Here is an 18,918-nt window from a genome sequence, read left to right on the forward strand (position 1 = left end):
GATACGTATTTGTCTTGTTATAAACTTTGCTCGAGCAGCCCGTGCTCAAAGTGCCGGTTTTTTCAAAGCCTGACAGTAGACTTCTGTGACAGGCTCAACAGGACGTAAGAGCTGATCTAGGAAGAAAGAGGCCGCAAGCTCTTCTTCAAAGTAACTTACATGGGCCTTAATTGCATTGAGGGCATCCACCTCCCATAGTCGAGGCTCAAATGAGAAGTCGACTCGGCCTAAGTGGTTAAGTTTTGTGACTTTCTTCAATAAAGAATCAGGCATCTTGACCATCTCTAAGCCGCTATCTGAGGTAAATGTATCACCAAGCTCCCGGACCCTGACCTCTAGCTGGCTTTCTCTAACAGCTGGCACAATTTTCTGACGGTACTGGCCCAGTTTGGTGTCGATAAGCGGTTCCACTCGGTAGGCGATGGGGTCGCACGAGTGGAACAAATTATAAAAACGATTGCACTTCGGGCGATCGATTCTCAGGCCAAAGTCGGTTTGTAAAGGACCCCCGTAATGGGCAATTTTAGTCTGTTGGATGAGCTTTAGCACCCCTATCGGAGAACCAATTGCGAAGTAGTTTTCTACATCGAAATGCAGGTGGTACTTCTCGTGCTGCGCAAGAATATCAAACAGGATAAGTGATCCCAGTGAGTGGCCGATGAGACTGACGCGGCCGTTAAACGATGGGTTTTTATGGCAAAACTTGTCGTACACATTATTCAGACGAGACGCTACCTTCTCCATGATGCGATTGCGGTAGTACTCCTCCCCATAAAGCAATACATCAAGAGCGACATCTCCAAACACCCTTCGTAATGGACGGATACCATCAACGGTTATATCGGCCAGCGTAGGCAATTCTGGCTGTTCTTTTTCTTTTACGAACTCATCGGTACTGAATCCTATATCATGCCGCCAAGTAATCGGGAGCACCTGTACCCTGCTATTAAACTCCCAATCAGGCCTCTTGACAACATCTCGGTTGTATGCCTTCCATGAGTCCCCATTGTTGTAGAGCCGCTTGAGGTTGGACCTTAACAGATTTACAGTGTGAGCAAAGTTAACGTATTGGTATTTCTTGCCAAGGTTCTGACCGATGCCATGAACACAAAGTATGAGGTGGTCTATCTCTCTATAGTTTGTTTGAAATTTAGTAGCTTGTGCCCTGGTGTTTATATTTTGTTTTACTTCCTCTCGGTCCATCTTGTGCGTCATTGCCTCATTCAACTTATCACCAGAGGAGCTGCTAGCAGAACCCAGCAGCAAGTCCATGAACTCCCAGCCAAGCAGGTCTGACAGTTTGCCCATCTGTTTAGTCTGGTCCAGCACCTGCGTTTCTAGGCCCTCGGCAGCCTTTTGAATCACACCCTTCGTCAATGATTCAGAGTATCCTTTCGTTACCTTGACAAATCCAATTGGTATCAAGGTGCTCTTCCGCAGTAAACTGAGCTGCAACGTTCCACCGTAGAGTTCGGGTATGAGTAGGGCTTCATCTTTCTTCTCCCCTTTGAACAGTACATATCGACCTTCGTCGTATTTTCCCTCCAGCTTGAAGAAATCCTTCTCTTCGTCGCACTTTGCCGATAGCTCAGCTAGCTCGGCGCTCAGGTCTTCACTTAGAGGCATGCCATCGCTATTAAACCAGGTGCCTCTCCGGACCTCGTAAACAGGGCCATCCCAATACGCGGGCTTCAGACGTCTTGCTTCCAAGTATACTTCGAACAGATAATCCTCATTGACCGAAATGGGATTCTCAGAGGGCCTTTCAAGGCTATAGAACCGCTCTAAACGGTCGGAATCGCTTTTAGAGAACGGTATAAAGTTTACCGGAGGCTTTACAGGCTTATAGTTCGGTTCGTACGGCTTTTCCAAGGGCGAATCCGTGGCGTAGAACCAGCGCACCAGTTCCGAATGGTAGCGCTTAGCCGAGGGCCAACAAATCCTTCGAACTATACTCCTCTTGTGTTGCGAAAGGAACATGTGTTATATGCTGTTCAGCCCCAGTGTTTTCGGCTGTGATTTAGTATGCGCGAAGTTAGGGTACGTTACATATTTCCCTTTGTCGCCCAAGCGTTTCCTGAGAGAGTCCGAGCAAACAAGTGATGATCCGTCCAGAATCTATGATATTAATACATAGTACTTATATGCGAAGGGAAATGAGGTCTCAACAATACTTACATATTATTCATGTTTCGAGAGTGATTTTAGCTTTGACCTGGCCCTTAAGTTGTAATGCGATGATCTCTTCTCTTCAGCAGGGAGCTCGACGAGTGCCATAGCGTCGGGCCTCACCCGCTTCTCAGCAGGCCGCATTCGTTCACGAAGAGCTTTGTCCATATTAGGCGATGCGCGACGCTTTAGGTCGGTTGAACGCTCCGAATTATGTTGTGAAAGCAAATCCGATTGATCTTCCATGTGCAGCGGAGTCGGATCGTCTTCAATATCCGAATCTACCCGCATGATGACGTCTAAATCATCTTTAGACTCCTTGACATAGTCCACTATCTGCTGGAATCCCTCTTTGCCATAGAGCTTCTCCAGATGTTTAGTTGAGTGAAATTGGGAAACTGGCTGCACGCAGGTAGGCGATAAGGACGATGAGATATGTGTTGGTGATATATCGCGCCCTTCAGTAGCTGTTATACATGCATTTGAATTAGCACTAGAGGATGGGCTTTGGGAGACCACTGTGGGATTCGGCAGGTACTCCGTCTGAGGGTCAAGATGCAGTTCCTTAAATTTATCCATGACAATTTTATTTTGCTGCTCTTCCGGAAGAATTCGCTGGTTATGAAGTACAGCTAGTGGCTGACTGGAATAAGAATTGGCATGTTTCAGCCTGGAGTGGTTGACGATGCCTTGTGCAGACGTAAATCCCGACTTACCGCACTTGCAGCACGTGATAACGATCAGGAGCCCATCAAGGCGCCTAAAAATCGCATCCCCGCTGTCGGTTTTCCCGACTACGCCGCTGTTGCTTGAAATACAATTACTGCTGTAGTTCCTCCTGTGATGCTGGTTGAAATGTTGCGGCGCGAAAGGGTCTGCCTGCTGAAAGGAGCTGAAAGGTGGTGACGTGGTTCCGGGACTACTAGCGTCTGCAACCGTCTTTGAGCCCAAAACACGGAGGCCGATTACATTCCCGTCAGCCGGCCGGAGGGTAGAAGACCTCCCCTGATGGGAGTTCATGCTCTTACTGCGGGTGTGGTAATAGTACTCACCACCACTGCTCGACGAAAGCGGAGCAGGGGGTAGCGCTGCCATCTGTTGTTCCCTCCTGCGACGTGCTTCTAACTGTGCCAAACGCAGCTGTGCCTGTTGCTCCTGGTGCGCGTCCACCTTGGCCAAGAGCTCCGGATCATCATGCAACATCTCCAGCACCTCCAATTTCGCCCCTAAGCCACGTGACTCGGCTTCCAGGTCGTCCATTTCTCGATGCTTGATCATGACCTGCAGATGGAGCTGCTCCAGAATCTCGCGCTTCGCTATCTCGTATTTTATCCGCTCCGTCTCCTCGCTCTCACGCCCCAGCGGCCCCTCCTCCGCACGCAGCCCGCTGTATTCGTCGTCGCCCAGGGAAAGCTCGTGCGGCGACTTCGGTGTCGCCACCTGGTAATATGCCGGCCCTGCGCCGATGTGTGGGCGCCCCGTGATATCCTCCGAGTCCATGAGTAATACTTGCGGAGATGATATTAGCTGACCGCTGTCGCTATGTGCAATGGGCTCCTCTGCCCCGTGGAATTCTTCCGAGCTTCGATGCTGAATCCTGCTATGTTGTCTCTTGTTCCGAAGCGTCCCCGTTAATGTCATTGCACCCGGCGTTCTGTAGTATAACCGCGTTCCTGCGTCGTGCTGCCCAGCGCCTCAAATTTGATGTTCCCGACTGTTCCTGCAAGTAATTACCGAAGACTGCGCCCGCTTAGTCTCCAGGATAGAATACGCTCATATAAACCCGGTCCTGACTATAGAGAGTGTGCAGAGAGTGCGAAGAGCTTCGCTTGCCCTGCTCCTACGCTTGAAGAGCCCCATAGAAAAAAGCGGAAACGAGAAGCCTCTTCCTTTGATGCATTTCAGCCGTTCCCGCAGTCACGCGACCGCAACTCTCAGATATTTACAGCTTTTCAGTGCTTCATTTCATTAGTGGCAACATGGCCGAGCGGTTAAGGCGAAAGATTAGAAATCTTTTGGGCTATGCCCGCGCAGGTTCGAGTCCTGCTGTTGTCGTTATTTTTTGCCGAATCCATGTATACATGGTCACGTGCATGAGAGGTCACACCACGTATGTAAGTATAGTAAAGATTCCGTTAGAGTAAGGATTACATATTCTTCTGAGCCTCAAGCTCCGCAAGGAGGTCGTCGAGCAGCGCAACCGTTTCCTGTGGCGACGATATCCACGCTGTGCAGCCTGCGAGCCGTGCCTTGAAGTCATTCGCAGATCCGACGGGGGCGAACTGGTCACCGACATGCAAGGACTGCTCAGGGCGGATTGGACGCTCCGGCGAGTAGAACCGCTGCAGGAAGGCTACACCGAGGTCCTTGCCGCCGATGTCGCACCACACGTCGCTGCCGCCGTCGAAACAGCTGAATTGCACACGCTGCGCGGGTGGGAAGTTCTCGAGCCGACCCTGGACTGTAAGAACGATTTCCTCCAGCGTCTCGCGCAGCAGCGGCACGCGAATTTCGCGGCCCAACTCCGGGTCAAAGCGCTGCCCCGGTACAATGCCCACTGCGCGCACCTTGCGGATGATCTGGGTCTCCGCAGGCAGGCGCAGTTTTTCGCGCAGCGCCCGGAGCATCACCTCTGCCAAATCCAGTGTGGCGTTGATATCCTGCTGGTTCCACTGGTGGAGCTCAGCGGACATCCAAACGCTCTCAGGCACACGTTCGAAGCCCGCGCGGCCATCGCGCTCGTAGCAGCGAAACAAAAAGTTGGATTCGCCGCCCATGACACAAAGCCGGCGTTTTGCCTCGTTGGGCAAGTCCGCGCGCTCAAGCCGCCGCAAAAGTCCAAATAGCCGCCGCTCATAGTTTTCAGCGTCATCGTAGCCGGCGGCGGTGACGATTCCCACGTGCATACCAGCGCCCAGCAGGCGCAGCAGGCGGCCAATTACCTTGTCCTCAGCAGCAAGCGACGCACCGTCCTCGTACAAGGTGACATCACCATCGAAGGTGACCAGCGACAGCTCTCCGGCGCGCGCAAGCTGCACTATTTGCGCGGTATTGAGGATGTGGCGGATGTCATTGAACGATGGAGACACGTATGCGCGTTCACTAATCGCGCGGCGCGCGTTTTGGCGCAGGAACGCCTCCGTGAGCGGGAGCGGCGTAAAGAAGGTGCCGATCGTCGGCACCAGCTTGTCCAGGCGCGATACGCCGGCCGCGCGCGTGAGCGACTCATCTGAGTCGACTGTAATCTTCTCATTGATGAGCGTCTCCACGTCCTCAAATACGCGCCGGTACTTTTCTTGAGCGTTGTCACGCTCGGTCACCGAGTGCAGAACGAAAGGCACAGCGAGTAGCCCCTTGATCCATTCAATAAAGGCATCCTTGCGGTGCGCCTTGAGCTGGTACTCGACTCTGTAGCGACTGGACATCTTGCAGTGACTAGCTGTGACGGCTGGTGCCCCGTAGTGGTATAGTTAGAAGATTTGCATCTCGTGATAGTGTGTTCCCACGTTATTACCCGGACACCACGTGACGTATAGCGCCGTGCGGGCCGTTTATTACATCAGCGCCCTTGACCCCTCAGAGGACGGGAGAAGCCCTAGGCGTCCATAAATGATGGCCTTACACGGGGCTTGCACGGGCGCGATTGCGGGAGCACTAGGACTTTCTTTTACGTAATGCATAACATGTCAGTTGCGAACATCATACTTGAGCTGGTTTTTTGCTCGAGCCCCATAAAAAGATTTCTCTCACCCTTAACCTATTTCATAGCATCGGGTATATATACGTCTTGCGTTAGAGTTGCTATCGGGCAGGATCTACGCAACTTGACTTTAAGACGATGTACGGTAAGAGTGGGCCGCCACCAGAGGGCTATGTCCCCCAGCACCCACCAGCACAGGGCTATGCGCCCCACAACCCGCCACCTGGTTATGTCCACGAAAATCCTTTCCAGGAGCCCGTTCCGCAGGGACAGGAGTATTCTCCGCAGGGACAACAGTATCAATTCCGCAAGGACCAGTACTACAACTTGGATCACCAGGGGTCTGGGGCTCCAATTGGGGATGCGTCGTTCGAGGATAAGTTTCCAACGGAGGCCGGGAATAGGCTGAAGTTCAACGACTGGCCGTTCACCATCATCTTTCTGTTGACGGTGGGTGCGTTCATCGCGGTGGCGGTGCTAACGCTGCGCGGCTGGAGCCTGTCGCCGACGTCCAACGGATCCGGAATATATGACGGCGACAACACGCATACGCTAAACACGAATGCGGCCATTTTATTGTTGATTTCGTGTGGTGTGGCGGTCGCTCTGAGTGTATTCGGCCTCGTGCTTGCGGGCATGTACACGAAGTTCTTTATCTACGCTGCTATGATTTTGAATACCGTAGTGGGTTTAGGTACCGCCATTACGTACTTGGTGTTGCGTCACTGGTCTGCGGGTATTGTGTTTATGATATTTACCATTCTGACGGCGGTGTGCTACTGGTTAATGCGCTCAAGGATTCCATTTAGTGTCGCTGTCTTGCGTACGGTCATGTCAGTTATGAAGAAACATCCACAGACGTGGCTTGTGTCATTATTAGGTACCATTGTGTCGGCTGCGTTCTCTGTCATATTCTCTGTAGTGTTGGTTGCGACCTACATAAAGTATGACCCGAAGAGCGAGAATGGTGGCTGCGATGTATCTGGTGGCTCTTGCTCACGTGGAAAGTTAATTGGTATTTTGGTACTCGTTTTCTTCTGTGGATTCTACATTTCTGAGGTCATCAGGAATGTGATTCATTGCACCATCGCGGGCATCTACGGCTGCTGGTACTATTTTTCGAAGTCGGACCAAGGCATGCCACGTTGGCCAGCTTTTGGCTCATTAAAGAGAGCGTTGACCACTTCCTTTGGGTCCATTTGCTTTGGCTCGCTGATTGTGTCTCTGATTCAACTACTGCGGCAGATTATTCAGCTGCTTCGCAATGGGATTATTTCCGGGATATCCGACAGTGGGTGGATGCAGTGCTTGTGGTTAATCTTGGATGCCGTTGTTGGTGTCTTTGAATGGATGGCAGAGTACTTCAACCACTATGCCTACTGCTTCATTGCGTTGTACGGGAAACCATACCTACGCGCCGCGAAGGAAACCTGGCACATGCTTAGAGAAAAGGGTATTGACGCTTTGATCAACGATAACTTGATCAACTTGGCGCTAGGGTTCTACACCCTCTTTGTGGGATACACGACGGCTCTGTTCTCCTACTTGTTCTTGAGATTCACAAAACCTGACTACAACTCTGGTGGTGGCTTCAACGCAGTTCTGATGGCGTTTTCATTCCTAATTGCCATACAGCTCACACATGTCGCTACAGAAACTATCAGGTCAGGGACAGCTACGTTCTTCGTTGCCTTGGGTAATGATCCAGAGATATTCCGTGTTTCATACCCACAACGCTTTGACGAAATATTCAGAGCATACCCCGATGTCCTAAACAAACTCTCACATCAACATGTGTAATGCGCGAGCAGTCCATGGTATAGTATATGTATCACTGTTCTCTTAATGTTAAATATCAAGTCTCGCACTTCTGCAAAGCTATTTGAATTCTTCAGTTCGGACAAGGAATTCAGCCGAATACCGGCAAGTCCGCGCTCTTATTGGCACGATATCGAGCCAATTATACACACAACAATTGCCGCCGTCAATTTCAGAGCCAATCCCGCACTTTTAAGTAATCAGTACTACAACCCTTCTTCCCGGAGCTTGATCCTCATCAGCATTAACCTCTACAGTAGGACACAACCATAACCCCAGTTCAGAGCGGTGGTTGCAACTATAGATAAGAAGGTATAAAACATTACTAGGATAGATGAGATAACTGACTTTATAAAGATGTACTGCCAGCGCTTTCTTCCCTACCTTTGATGTCAGTGGTAAATCATGAAACATATAAATGAGTTTCCTACGGAAATAAAGTTGATACTGCTTTCACTCGCGCCAGAGCTGGGCTCTGCGTCCCGAGATTACTATTATCTACTGAAGGGTCGAATGCCCCGCGCGCTTCCGCAAATAGAGCTTTTACCAGATGATATCAAATTACGGATTCTTTGGTTTGCCCCCAAGATGCGGTTCGCGTCGCGGAACTGGTATTGCTTACATAATGAGCTATACAGGTCTAAGTGCAAAAGTTTAGACACGGAAAGATGGACGTATAAGCATATGAGATTGGCCAAGTTAGTGCAGGTTCACTCGCCAGATATTCAACCGCTCCGCAGGTTATGCTATAATTACCACTTGAGGATACTGAAAAAAGTTACGAGAGCGCAGGCAGAACGGTCCGTGATGCCTTTTATATCAGATTCATGGTACTTTCTATACAGGAATTCTTCTTTGTTGCTAGAGGGTGAACATTCGCAATTTCCCCGGATGATTTGCAGTGGTACCCCAAAGGCGTTTGATTAAGTGATCCTTATTTAATAAGTATAAATTAAGTTAAAACTTAACGGGTGCATACATACATAGACTACAAAGGTTTGAATTTATAATTCATTGACACAGTTGAAGTTTGCGTAAATATACTTCGGTTAATTGTACTGGGTATGATACACCTCGCCACGAGCAAGTCCTACTTGAGGTATTCTTTGATCGACACATAGAGTAATTAACCGACCTATCAGTTCTATTTACGATAGACTACTTATATAGCCTTGGCGAAACATGTTTCCTAAGATACCACCCAATGAAATCCTTAATATTAGTTCTAACTCTTCTGTAGTCACCCTGCGTTAGAGCACTGCCAATACTCATTAGTTTGTTCTTTTCATTGGCAGACACAGGACGTAATTGTTCCAGAGAGTTCGATAACCACTGCATACAGATAGAGGGATCGTCGTTATTCGCCTGGGTAGCTAACTTGAATAATTTGACGAGCAAACCAATCGCTTCCGGGTGAGCGTTGCTATTGAGGTTGGATGTCAAACCGTTGACAATAGCAGAAACCATGCGGCCACCCTTTTGAAGGACCATAATATTCAACACATTGGCTCTCCATTCCATAGGAACCGTCTCTATTTCCATGGTTGAAATTGGCGGAGTAGGGAAGCCCCAGGAGAGAATTTCGTCCAAACAACGTATTACAGTAATATATGAATCGAAGTTGTTCAGTTTATCCACGGAAGACAGAGCACAATCTGCTACTGACTCAACCAGAGCTGAAGTCGTAATAAACTGCTTCGGATAAAACATTAGTACGTCCAACATCATTAAGAAGAAATCCTGGATGTTTTCAAAGTAGAGATCAAGCTCCGATGGATTAATCTTGGCAAAGTTCTCAAGAAAGGTTCCACACTGGGAACATGCAAACAGCCAGACAGCATTTTTTAATTCTGGAGGTACGGGGTACGACTCATCATCGCCGAACACATAGATCAGTGAGCCTGAGCACCACAAGTACGATCCAAGCCCTGTCTCCGCATAATTTTTGGCCAGCATGTCGACCACTGCAGGAAGTATGTCTTGCAAAAACACATGGTATTTCTCAAAAAGCCTGCGTAATAATTTCATAACTCGCTCAACAATAATGGTGTTAGAACCGCAACCGGGATAGTTTAATAGGTCGGATAAAGTGAGCCATAGTGATTTAATATAGGGAACGAGAGGTTCTGCGCCCTGTGACGGATATTCATACCTTGGTCTTAATGATTCAAAAAGAGCAAAAAGCAGGTCCACGAGGTCCGCCACCTTAATAGCCGCCTCGTTATCTGTAGAATGTCCTTTCCAAACTTCAATAGCTTGTTGCAACTTCTCCGAGTTGGGCTTGTAAAACAGCTCAAAAGAATATGTTAGTTTATCTAGTGGCTGCTCATTAATAACTGAACTCAAACCTTGACAAACTTCAAACATGCACAGCATATCGACCATGGGCTCAATTTTCCATGTAAAGCTTATTAGTTGTTCGACATAGCCGCTCAACAAACTAGAACAATCTTGGCAAAAATACATCAATGCATGTGACGAGGCTGTGAATAGATCTTTATCGTTATTGCCAGTTTGGAATCCATTAAAGATATAGTTGAGTTCCATCTCCAAGAATTCGGAATGCTTACTCGTCCATTCAGTGTATCTGCCGAGAACCAAAGTAACTGCGTACCTCAGCTTAGGGTGCTCTGGTAAGTTGCACAGCATTTGGAAAATCTGCGGAAGAATATTGTTCTCTGTCGTTGGAATCTCCTGTCCCATGGTTCTCAAGGAGAATAACGGCGCTTCTAGCTTCTGCCAGCGGATATTCGATGCATCAAGCGCCAGGTGTGATTTTAGCAACTGGAAGGGCTGGCTCAGTGCATTTTCTGGTCCTGCAACTGCTGTACAATCTTTTAGAACATCTCCCATGTCATAGCGGAACTCGCGATACTTGTCTTCTTCCTCCTTGCTCGTAAATGACTCTTCAGGGTATTCTAGATGCTTGATTATGCCATTGATTAGGCCCACGTATATATCCTGGTACTGCAACTTCTGCTCATTGTAACGGGCCAATACAAGCATTTGTTTTAGGTTAAACCAGAATGGAAAGGTGTACTTGACCACGTCGAGGTCTGTGTTCTTGCATGTCAGAAGAAGAATGACTTGTACCAGAGGCTTGAACGTCTGCGGTTCTTTACCGATGAATACGCACCATGATTCACCGGCCTCCACAAAGAGGCGGGTGAGGGCATCCATCACATCCTCATACTCAGACCAGTCATCCACCTTCTCCACAGGCGGTAGGAGCCGTGACTGCAGCTGCATAAGCTGTTCATAAAGCATCTGTATCATCTGAACGTTGGCCACATCCCTTGTTTCACGCAGCAGAACAGACAGACAGTCCACTGCCGCCTCAAACGCATCAGGATAGTCGTCATGCGACTCCATCAGGACACGGAACACAAGATTAATTAGAGGCGTGACCGTCAGTAGCTGCTCAATCGGAAATTCGTATATCCACGTGCTCAGACAGCTCAGGATTTGCTCCACCTGTACGCTGCCAGTGTCCTGCGCAGCGTCAATGCACTTGATCAAAAAGCTCAGCACGTCCTCAGCAATCTGGTTTATCAGCTCGTGCGTCCGCGACTTGAACTCGTCCTCCGACAGCGGCGTCGACTTCATGTCCAGCGTCTCCTCCGGCAGAATCTTCAGGAACCCCAGCAGTTTGTCCGGATAAGGATTCAGCACCGAAATTATCTCCCCAATTGGATTCCGCCACGCCAGGTACTGGATCGACAGCCGCGCAATCGTCACGCTCAGCTGCGTCACAATCAGCCGGTGCTGGTGCTGCACCAGCAGCTGGAGCAGCGACTCCTTGAACGGCCCGAGGCTTTCCTCCAGCTGGTTAAGGTCGTACGTCACCTTGTTGCGTAGCGTCTGCGCCGCAAACACCTGTATTTCCAGCGCCTCGCCCTCGCCCCCTGCCAGCACCGAGTGGCACAGTTGCCACGCGTCCGTAGTCTTCTGGAACTGCTCCAGGTACTGCAACGCCGACGCCTTCTCCTTCTGGCCCATGTTCGACGAAACACACTGCAGGGCCTGCTTTATGTCCGCAAGCTGGTACGCCATCTTGAATCAGATCGTTCTAGGTACGTTCAGGCCCTCTAAAACGCTCCACTCCTGCCTGTAGTGGTGATTAGAAGCTATCATGCCTTTATAGGGCGTGAAAATTTTTGTATGCTATGGTGGACCCTGGTCATCGGCTGTGCTGTGCTACGTAGAAGCCAAGTCCCCAGCACCACCCAGCCGTCAGCCGTCTACTGTCGATAGTTCCTGCCTGGTTGATCATCGGGGGAGCGACCGGGAGATTGTATGCTCTGGTGTGTGCGCTAGCAGTGTCAGTAGCTGAAATATGAAAAGTTCTGTGGATGTTCTCGAGAAAACCAACTACCAAGCAGACTAAGATTCAAGGTGTGAAGCCAAAGGTGTGTTGAGCCAGCGTGCGATTGTCTGCAGAGATGTCCGGAAAGCAGCAGAAGCCCATGATGCCGCCAATAAACTGTATATATAACTACCTGCAGCAGCAGACGACAGTAACATTCTGGCTGTTCCAACAGACGCAGATGCGCATCAAGGGGAGAATCAGCGGGTTCGACGAGTTCATGAACGTGGTGGTGGACGAGGCGGTGGAGGTGCCGGTGGACGAGAAGAGCGGGGAGGAGCAGGTGGGCCGCAGCACGCGGCTGGGGCGGATCCTGCTGAAGGGGGACAACATCACGCTGATTACGGCGGCGGAGGAGGAGGGTGTATAGTACGTAGTTTAATTTACAGGAGGCTGGCTGGCAGAGTCCGGGGCCGGAGCGCTGGCGGCAGCACGCTGCTCGCCGGCGAGGAAGTCGCGGACGGCGGGGAGGCCGTCGAAGCGGCCTGCAGCGACGGTGCCGAACAGGGTGTCCAGCACGGCGCGCTCGTTTTCGTTCTCGCGGCCGGAGGCGCTGACGAGCGGGCGGTTCTTGAGCGTATGCGCGTTTTCGGAGGAGAAGACCTCGTCGATGTGGCGCAGCAGCTGAGGCTCGGTGACGATGTACTCCTCGGCGGCGTGGTAGAGCGAGACGAGCTGGGCCATGCGGCGCTCCTGTATGCGGAGCGCGAGGACCTCGCGGTTGTGCTTGCGCTTCATGTCGACGAGCTTCTGCTCCTCGGGCGTGCGCTGGCGCATGAGCGGCTCGTTGACGAGCTCCTCAAGCGTGGGGATGGTGAGGTCGCTAGCGCGCTCGCGGGTGGCCTCGGCGAGCTGGCGCTGGCTCTCTTCCTCGAGCAGCTGCTGGCGCTGCCGCAGCAGCTCTTCCTGCCGCAACAAGCGGCGCTCCTCTGCGCGGAAGGCATCCGACAGGTATTCACGGCGCATCGCCGCAATGCGGTTCTTGGCGGCCTGCTGCTCGCTCGCCGGCTGGCGCGCCTGCTGCGGCTCCGGCACGGTGGCCTTGATCATCTGCTCAACGTCGATGAATTTCACGGGTTCCGGCTCCCTGCGGGACCCGGCCGGGTGCGCAATATTGTCTGCATAGCCAACGCCGCTGGGGCCCTTGGGCTTGGGGGCTAGCGCCTCCTGCACCTTTGCTGTCATGTTAACTGTGGGGTGCTTTAGGATTGGCCTTGGCTTGGGGAGGATACCGCTTTTGAAGCCAAACTTGGCAATTACCTTGCCCATGATGCTGTATTATGCGTTATGGAGACTGAGAACGTCCTGCAGGTCGGCAGAGGGTGGTCCCTAGATGCTATGTATCTTACTTACTATCACCCTGCTCAGATGAGGTTCGGTACCCACATCTAAAAATTTTTCAAAACGGACTTGATTAGGTGATCAGGTCACGTGGACAAGCGAGTACGCTGCAGCGTCAGTGCCCACGATCGAGCCATGAAACTCGTAATCCCCGGATTCAATGGGCAGGACCTTGAGAGTTAGCTCCTGCTGAGTGCGCAGATCGATTGAATTCATCAGCGTTCCGTTGTACAGCAGTTGCTTGTTCGAATTGGGTATTTGCTTGCCGGTCCGTCGTTCGAAAAACTGGAACTGTACAAAGACAGTCGAAGTGCTGTCGTGCTCGAGGGATGCGTCTATAGTTGCCGTTATGGTGACCTCTTCGCAGACAGAGACATGGGGATCGGACGTGCGTAATTCCAACGTGTATGGCGTCTTTTTGCTACGGTACATGACAGCGATCGCGTTGTTGGACAGTTTCGGCATGAATAGACGGAAGTTGACCGTACCGGCGAACGAACTTCCCTTCCAGGTGCAGTGAAGCTTCGACAAGAGGTGCTCACGGCACCAGAAGTGGGTCTGGAGGTCGTGCAGTTGGTCGTCAGAGAGCCCGCTGTGGACGAACTGGCGGCCGCGAACGATGGACGGGATCGGCCGATCACTGAGGTCCGAGTTGCCGCGGAGCTTTTTGATCGGTACTATGATGCGGATAGTCTGACAGGAGCCAATCTCGTGTGGAGAGGCACTGAAATCGTCGTATCCCAGTTCTAGAACGACCTTGCTGGTCCAAGAATTTCTAATGTCGAGCAGCATCAGCGCAAAGGCAGAAAATGACAGCTGTTGCTCGCGCATCTGTGCTCTGATGTAGTTAATCCAATCAACATCCACTGTGCTGGGCAATTCTTCGTGTATTTGAACTATTTCCATGTTTGTGACCTCCACACTCCTCTTAAGGGTAACGTTGAAAGGTATGACTAACTTTCTGACATAAACGGCGTTGTTTCCGCTGTGGTTGTTACCATAGTTGATAACTAGATCAAAGTGATCTAGGTGCAGCGGCGCACAGGTGCTGTCGATCTCGAGATCGAATAGGACCACTTCATTAGGTTTAATTTCGTCTGGAAAGTTCGTGACCTTGATGCATTTTTCTTTTAGCTGCTCCAACTGCAACTCCATATCGTATAGGTCGTCCGCGGCGATCGTACGCCAGTAGTCATCCTTCAGCTGCGAGCTTACATTTGTGTTTATGCAGAAGCGAAAGTAGTTGGCTGTCTTGGAGAGCGACGTATTGTGCACTTTACATTGTAAGCGTTTCTTCACACCTGTCAGCAGCATACACGATGCACGTGGAAGATCAGAGGAGAGGAAATCCAGCTGAGGCTGGTCTTCGATTATCACGAGCTTGCATTCCCCCAAAACTGCTCTGCTAGAAGCGAACACCGATTTTTGTTCCGAGTTACAAATGGGGTATTTCCTGGCAGGTAGCTTGAACAAGCCTATATTCAGCGCCCGCAGTTTGTGACCTGGGGTATCCTGCAGAAATTCCACGGTGAGATGAAGCGCCCGCATGCTGTGCGCCTTAACAATGAATGGCGCTTCGCTGGAAACTTGGTTTCCACAGATTCTCAAGTACTTTACGTCTTCCTGACATAGCGAAAGGGAGGTAATGTCCAGATCGTAGTTGAATGGGTTTTGGAATGAGCATATAAATTCCGCTCTTTCGGAAACCATAAAGTTTTCTATATCATCATTCGACGCCTCTGGTGCCGCAACATCATTGTATTTGAAAGGGTTGAATATTTCTCCTTTATTCTCTGAATTAGAGGCAATTTCGAGGTGTTCTACCGTGGGTACCTGCCTATGGTGCTCGAGCTTCAACAATGAGATATTCCGCAGGAGGAAAGGATCACAGTATTCAAATTCTTCGGGGTGTTGTTGCGCAGCAGGTAGTAGGAAGTCTTTGAATAAGCGAGTCTGCTCGGTATGCGTGAGAATATGGCTGTACCTAGTGATTGCCCACCGGGAAAACTTGAGGACCTTCCGTGCTCTTCCAGCCTTCTTCACTATGTTAATGAGTAAGATGAGAACGTTTTTCTGCAGGGTGACCCAATGAACTGAAAGTGCGTCTTGTATTTTGTTCTCTGGCTCCCAGGACGCGATGCCGTAGGTCCGCAGCAGCTCCTCCATCAAATTATCGTACTCATCACGCCACGGAAGTGCTTCAATGTTCGGGAGCAGAGATACGAATAAAATGCGCAGTACGAAAGCACGCTTCCTCTCCAGCGATAGGTTTCCGTAAACAGACGCTAGTGTGATGTAAAATCTAACCTGTGTAATGAGATCGAGGTCCTTCAGCTGCAGCTCAAAAAAACGATTGGAGAGTTGGTAAATCTCCATCTTTGAGAAAAGAATCGGCTCCATGGTGTCGGCGGGAGCCTCAGGCTCATGTGTGACCCCGAGCACCATTGATCTCAGGGCAGGCTCACCCAGCGAGTTGCTCTTGTGACACTCCGACATGAACTGCAGCATGCGGAGCAGCGACTGGCAATAGACGACCTGCGGCGTGTACTCAACGCTCTGGGTCAGAGACAGCTCGTAATAGTGTAGAACACGCTCGTTCAGACACTTCAGCAGATTACCCAGCAGCACCTCGTTCGAGTGCAGCACCGGCGCGTTCGGCCCGCTCATCGACGGCCGCGGCGACTGAAAGGCGCCGTTTGCCCCGGAGTTCGGGCTGCCGCTGATCGACGAGCTCGAGCTGCGCTGCGACGACGAGGCGGAGGCGACTACATATGACTTCGGCGGGCACAGCTGCACGACCACAGCCGGGATCTGGAACGGCACCGCCAGGTACGATAGTAGGATCATCGAGATGAACACGCCCTCCAGCGCGCTGCCCAGCCACAAGTGGTCCCGCACCTTGTGCGCCGTGTGTGCGGCCTCGGAGAAGTTCGCCAGCGCGCTCATGTACTGTCCGGCCAACAGCTGGAAGTTGGCCAGGATCTTCAGCTGCCGCCCCTTCGCACGCTGCTGCGACCGGTCCGGCGCCGCCACCTTCGCGCCCTTCAGCGACCCCTTCTTGCTGCCCGTGCCGTTCTCCAGCGTCGCGGACAGCCGCTTCGCGTTCGGCCCCGCCGGCCGGCACATAAACGTCGTCTTCAGCACCGCGTTGCCCCCCACCGCGCCCGGCGATCGCAGCGTCACATGCTTGTACGACAGGTAGTACGTGTGCAGCGCCCGCAGAAAACACCGCCCCACGTCGCACATCAGCGTCTCCGACGACGCGCCGAACCCCAGCACCCGCTCGTTCGCCGCCCCCGCAGTCTGGTAGATCAGGCAGTGCCCAATGCAGTGCGGGAACTTCGCTTCCAGCTTCGCCAGCCGTCCGGCCGCCTCCGCCCCCGCCGTTCCCTGGCACAGCCCGACCACCACAAACGTCTTGCGGTAGGGCTCGAAGTCGTACAGAAACAGCATCGAGCTTTCATCCTTGGCCTCCACCTCAATCTCGAACAGCAGTTTGCCCTGCGGAAACCCTTGCGGGTTGAACATCGAGTCTGCTATCGGCGTAATGTCCACCAGTCGCACCTCTGGGCTCTCGCGCAGCCGCTCAACGTACCCTAGAAACTCCCCGCGCCGCCACCCATCGCTTGCCGGTACCACCAGCACCCGCACCCGTGCCGGGCCGCATACGCCTTCCATTTCTCTTCTGTAGCTGTATGTGTCACTGTAACAACTTACTATACGTGTTCGCGCTAGAAAGACCAAAAGCGAAGTCGCTTTCCCAGTAAACAACCCATTTGCCACCCAAGAACTGAGGGCTAAAGGCTGTCTAGAGACCACAGGAATAGAGGTATAATGGCGGGCTTATCGTTTGACAACTACCAACGCAATCAGCACTTGGCCAGCACATCTCACAAGCAGCCTCGGGCGACGTCGACGGGGACGACTATCGTAGGGGTGAAGTTCGAGGGCGGCGTGGTGATCGCGGCAGACACGCGGTCCACACAGGGCCCGATCGTGGCCAACAAGAACTGCGAGAAGCTGCACCGGATTGCGCCGCGCATCTGGTGCGCGGGAGCGGGGACAGCGGCGGACACAGAGGCGGTGACATGGCTGATCGGGTCGAACCTGGAGCTGCACTCGCTGTACACGGGGCGGGAGCCGCGGGTGGTGTCTGCGCTGCAGAAGTTGAAGCAGCATCTGTTCAAGTACCAGGGGCACATCGGGGCGTACCTGATCGTGGCGGGGGTGGACCCAACGGGGGCGCACCTGTTCTCGGTGCACGCGCACGGGTCGACAGACGTGGGGCAGTACCAGAGCCTGGGGTCGGGGTCGCTGGCCGCGATGGCGGTGCTGGAGGCGCAGTGGCGCGAGGGCATGGGGCGCGCAGACGCGATGGCGCTGGCGGCGGCGGCGATCGAGGCGGGCATCTGGAACGACCTGGGGTCCGGGTCGAACGTGGACCTGTGTGTGATGGAGGTGGGCAAGGACGCGGAGCTGTTCCGCAACTACATTACGCCGAACACGCGGGAGGCGAAGCAGAACTCGTACAAGTTTGCGCGCGGCACGACCGCGGTGCTGCGTGAGAGCACGCTGCAGATCTACGACGAGGAGATCGTGGACACGGCTGCGTAGTCCACCAGGTGTACATTATATAGTTCTAGGTACGTACGGTAATTGCATCCCGGTCCGCTTACAGCTTGCCCTGCGCGCGCAGCGCCGCGGCGACGCCCTCGACGATGGCGACATGCTCGGTCCGGTGCACGCGCTGCTCGTACTCGTCGAGCGTCTCTGCGCCCGGTACGATCTCCAGCTCCTTGACCACGAGCGGCGTGCCTTTGTCGACCTGCTCGATCACATAGTGCACCATGCAGCCTGCGCGCAGTGGCGCGCCGTCCTGCTGGCACTTATTCCAAGCGAGCTCGATGGCGTGGGTGGTGCCGTCGAAGGCGCCCGGCAGCGCTGGATGCAGGTTGATGATGGGGACGCCGCGCACGCGCTGCAGGAAGGTTGGCCCGAGGATCAGCAGCCATCCGGCGCAAACCACTAGGTCTGGCCCGTCCTGCAGTACTAGGCTGGCGAGATCTTCCTCGAAGCGCCGGCGCGCCGCAGCCCGTTCTGCGGTCTGCTCCTTCTCAATCCCAGCATTGTACTTGTATAGCGAGTGCACCGTCGCGGGAATGTCGTGCTGCGCTGCCCGTGTCAGGCCATACGCCTTGGCACTGGATGAGATGACTCGCACGAACTCGACCGGTAGCTTGCCCTGGCGCTGTGCATCCAGCAGAGCCTGCAGGTTTGACCCAGAGCCCGAAATCAGGACTGTCACTTTCGGACCGCTCATTAGAAACACAATGCCGTTTTAAACCGTTGCAGCGCAGAAGGGTGGTCCTCGTCGCTACTAATGCACTGTCCTTCAGTCTAAAATTCTTTCACTATAACTGCCAGATGACGTAAGCGCGTGCCCATGTAGCCCGTTCCAAGCAAAGAGGATGACTAGCAGAAGGATGCACCAGCCCGCTAAGCCCCCATGGCCTATCAAAACGCA

The 18,918-nt window shown here is 52.5% G+C and overlaps 11 protein-coding genes and 1 non-coding gene across 12 annotated transcripts; 5 read left to right on the forward strand and 7 right to left on the reverse strand.

Annotated features, from left to right (window-relative positions):
* Positions 1-45: 45 nt before the first annotated feature.
* On the reverse strand, positions 46-1,980 carry DDL1 (putative carboxylic ester hydrolase; the record flags this gene model as incomplete). Its single annotated transcript, NM_208005.2, has 1 exon — positions 46-1,980. The coding sequence occupies one exon, from the start codon at positions 1,978-1,980 to the stop codon at positions 46-48; it is 1,935 nt and encodes a 644-aa protein (NP_982652.1).
* Positions 1,981-2,181: 201 nt separating this feature from the next.
* AHC1 (Ahc1p) lies at positions 2,182-3,810 on the reverse strand (the record flags this gene model as incomplete). The annotated part of the gene is made up of 1 exon (NM_208006.1): positions 2,182-3,810. One exon carries the CDS (start codon positions 3,808-3,810, stop codon positions 2,182-2,184), a length of 1,629 nt encoding a protein of 542 aa, NP_982653.1.
* Positions 3,811-4,142: 332 nt separating this feature from the next.
* On the forward strand, positions 4,143-4,224 carry AGOS_t0022. The gene has a single exon. It is a non-coding gene; the product is annotated as a tRNA-Ser (tRNA).
* A 92-nt stretch (positions 4,225-4,316) lies between these two features.
* ISN1 (IMP 5'-nucleotidase) lies at positions 4,317-5,594 on the reverse strand (the record flags this gene model as incomplete). Its single annotated transcript, NM_208007.1, has 1 exon — positions 4,317-5,594. One exon carries the CDS (start codon positions 5,592-5,594, stop codon positions 4,317-4,319), a length of 1,278 nt encoding a protein of 425 aa, NP_982654.1.
* A 413-nt stretch (positions 5,595-6,007) lies between these two features.
* PNS1 (Pns1p) lies at positions 6,008-7,669 on the forward strand (the record flags this gene model as incomplete). Its single annotated transcript, NM_208008.1, has 1 exon — positions 6,008-7,669. One exon carries the CDS (start codon positions 6,008-6,010, stop codon positions 7,667-7,669), a length of 1,662 nt encoding a protein of 553 aa, NP_982655.1.
* Positions 7,670-8,092: 423 nt separating this feature from the next.
* AGOS_AAR114W (AAR114Wp) lies at positions 8,093-8,614 on the forward strand (the record flags this gene model as incomplete). The annotated part of the gene is made up of 1 exon (NM_208009.1): positions 8,093-8,614. The coding sequence occupies one exon, from the start codon at positions 8,093-8,095 to the stop codon at positions 8,612-8,614; it is 522 nt and encodes a 173-aa protein (NP_982656.1).
* Positions 8,615-8,845: 231 nt separating this feature from the next.
* MTR10 (mRNA transport regulator MTR10) lies at positions 8,846-11,740 on the reverse strand (the record flags this gene model as incomplete). The annotated part of the gene is made up of 1 exon (NM_208010.2): positions 8,846-11,740. The coding sequence occupies one exon, from the start codon at positions 11,738-11,740 to the stop codon at positions 8,846-8,848; it is 2,895 nt and encodes a 964-aa protein (NP_982657.2).
* Positions 11,741-12,129: 389 nt separating this feature from the next.
* Positions 12,130-12,423, forward strand: SME1 (mRNA splicing protein SME1; the record flags this gene model as incomplete). The annotated part of the gene is made up of 1 exon (NM_208011.1): positions 12,130-12,423. The coding sequence occupies one exon, from the start codon at positions 12,130-12,132 to the stop codon at positions 12,421-12,423; it is 294 nt and encodes a 97-aa protein (NP_982658.1).
* Positions 12,424-12,431: 8 nt separating this feature from the next.
* PET123 (mitochondrial 37S ribosomal protein PET123) lies at positions 12,432-13,322 on the reverse strand (the record flags this gene model as incomplete). Its single annotated transcript, NM_208012.1, has 1 exon — positions 12,432-13,322. The coding sequence occupies one exon, from the start codon at positions 13,320-13,322 to the stop codon at positions 12,432-12,434; it is 891 nt and encodes a 296-aa protein (NP_982659.1).
* Positions 13,323-13,475: 153 nt separating this feature from the next.
* Positions 13,476-17,072, reverse strand: TRS120 (TRAPPII-specific subunit TRS120; the record flags this gene model as incomplete). The annotated part of the gene is made up of 1 exon (NM_208013.1): positions 13,476-17,072. The coding sequence occupies one exon, from the start codon at positions 17,070-17,072 to the stop codon at positions 13,476-13,478; it is 3,597 nt and encodes a 1,198-aa protein (NP_982660.1).
* Positions 17,073-17,228: 156 nt separating this feature from the next.
* PUP1 (proteasome core particle subunit beta 2) lies at positions 17,229-18,008 on the forward strand (the record flags this gene model as incomplete). Its single annotated transcript, NM_208014.1, has 1 exon — positions 17,229-18,008. One exon carries the CDS (start codon positions 17,229-17,231, stop codon positions 18,006-18,008), a length of 780 nt encoding a protein of 259 aa, NP_982661.1.
* Positions 18,009-18,066: 58 nt separating this feature from the next.
* Positions 18,067-18,714, reverse strand: ADE8 (phosphoribosylglycinamide formyltransferase; the record flags this gene model as incomplete). The annotated part of the gene is made up of 1 exon (NM_208015.2): positions 18,067-18,714. One exon carries the CDS (start codon positions 18,712-18,714, stop codon positions 18,067-18,069), a length of 648 nt encoding a protein of 215 aa, NP_982662.2.
* Positions 18,715-18,918: the final 204 nt, after the last annotated feature.

The sequence above is a fragment of the Eremothecium gossypii genome, chromosome I, assembly GCF_000091025.4.
Source record: "Eremothecium gossypii ATCC 10895 chromosome I, complete sequence".
Lineage (NCBI taxonomy): Eukaryota > Fungi > Ascomycota > Saccharomycetes > Saccharomycetales > Saccharomycetaceae > Eremothecium > Eremothecium gossypii.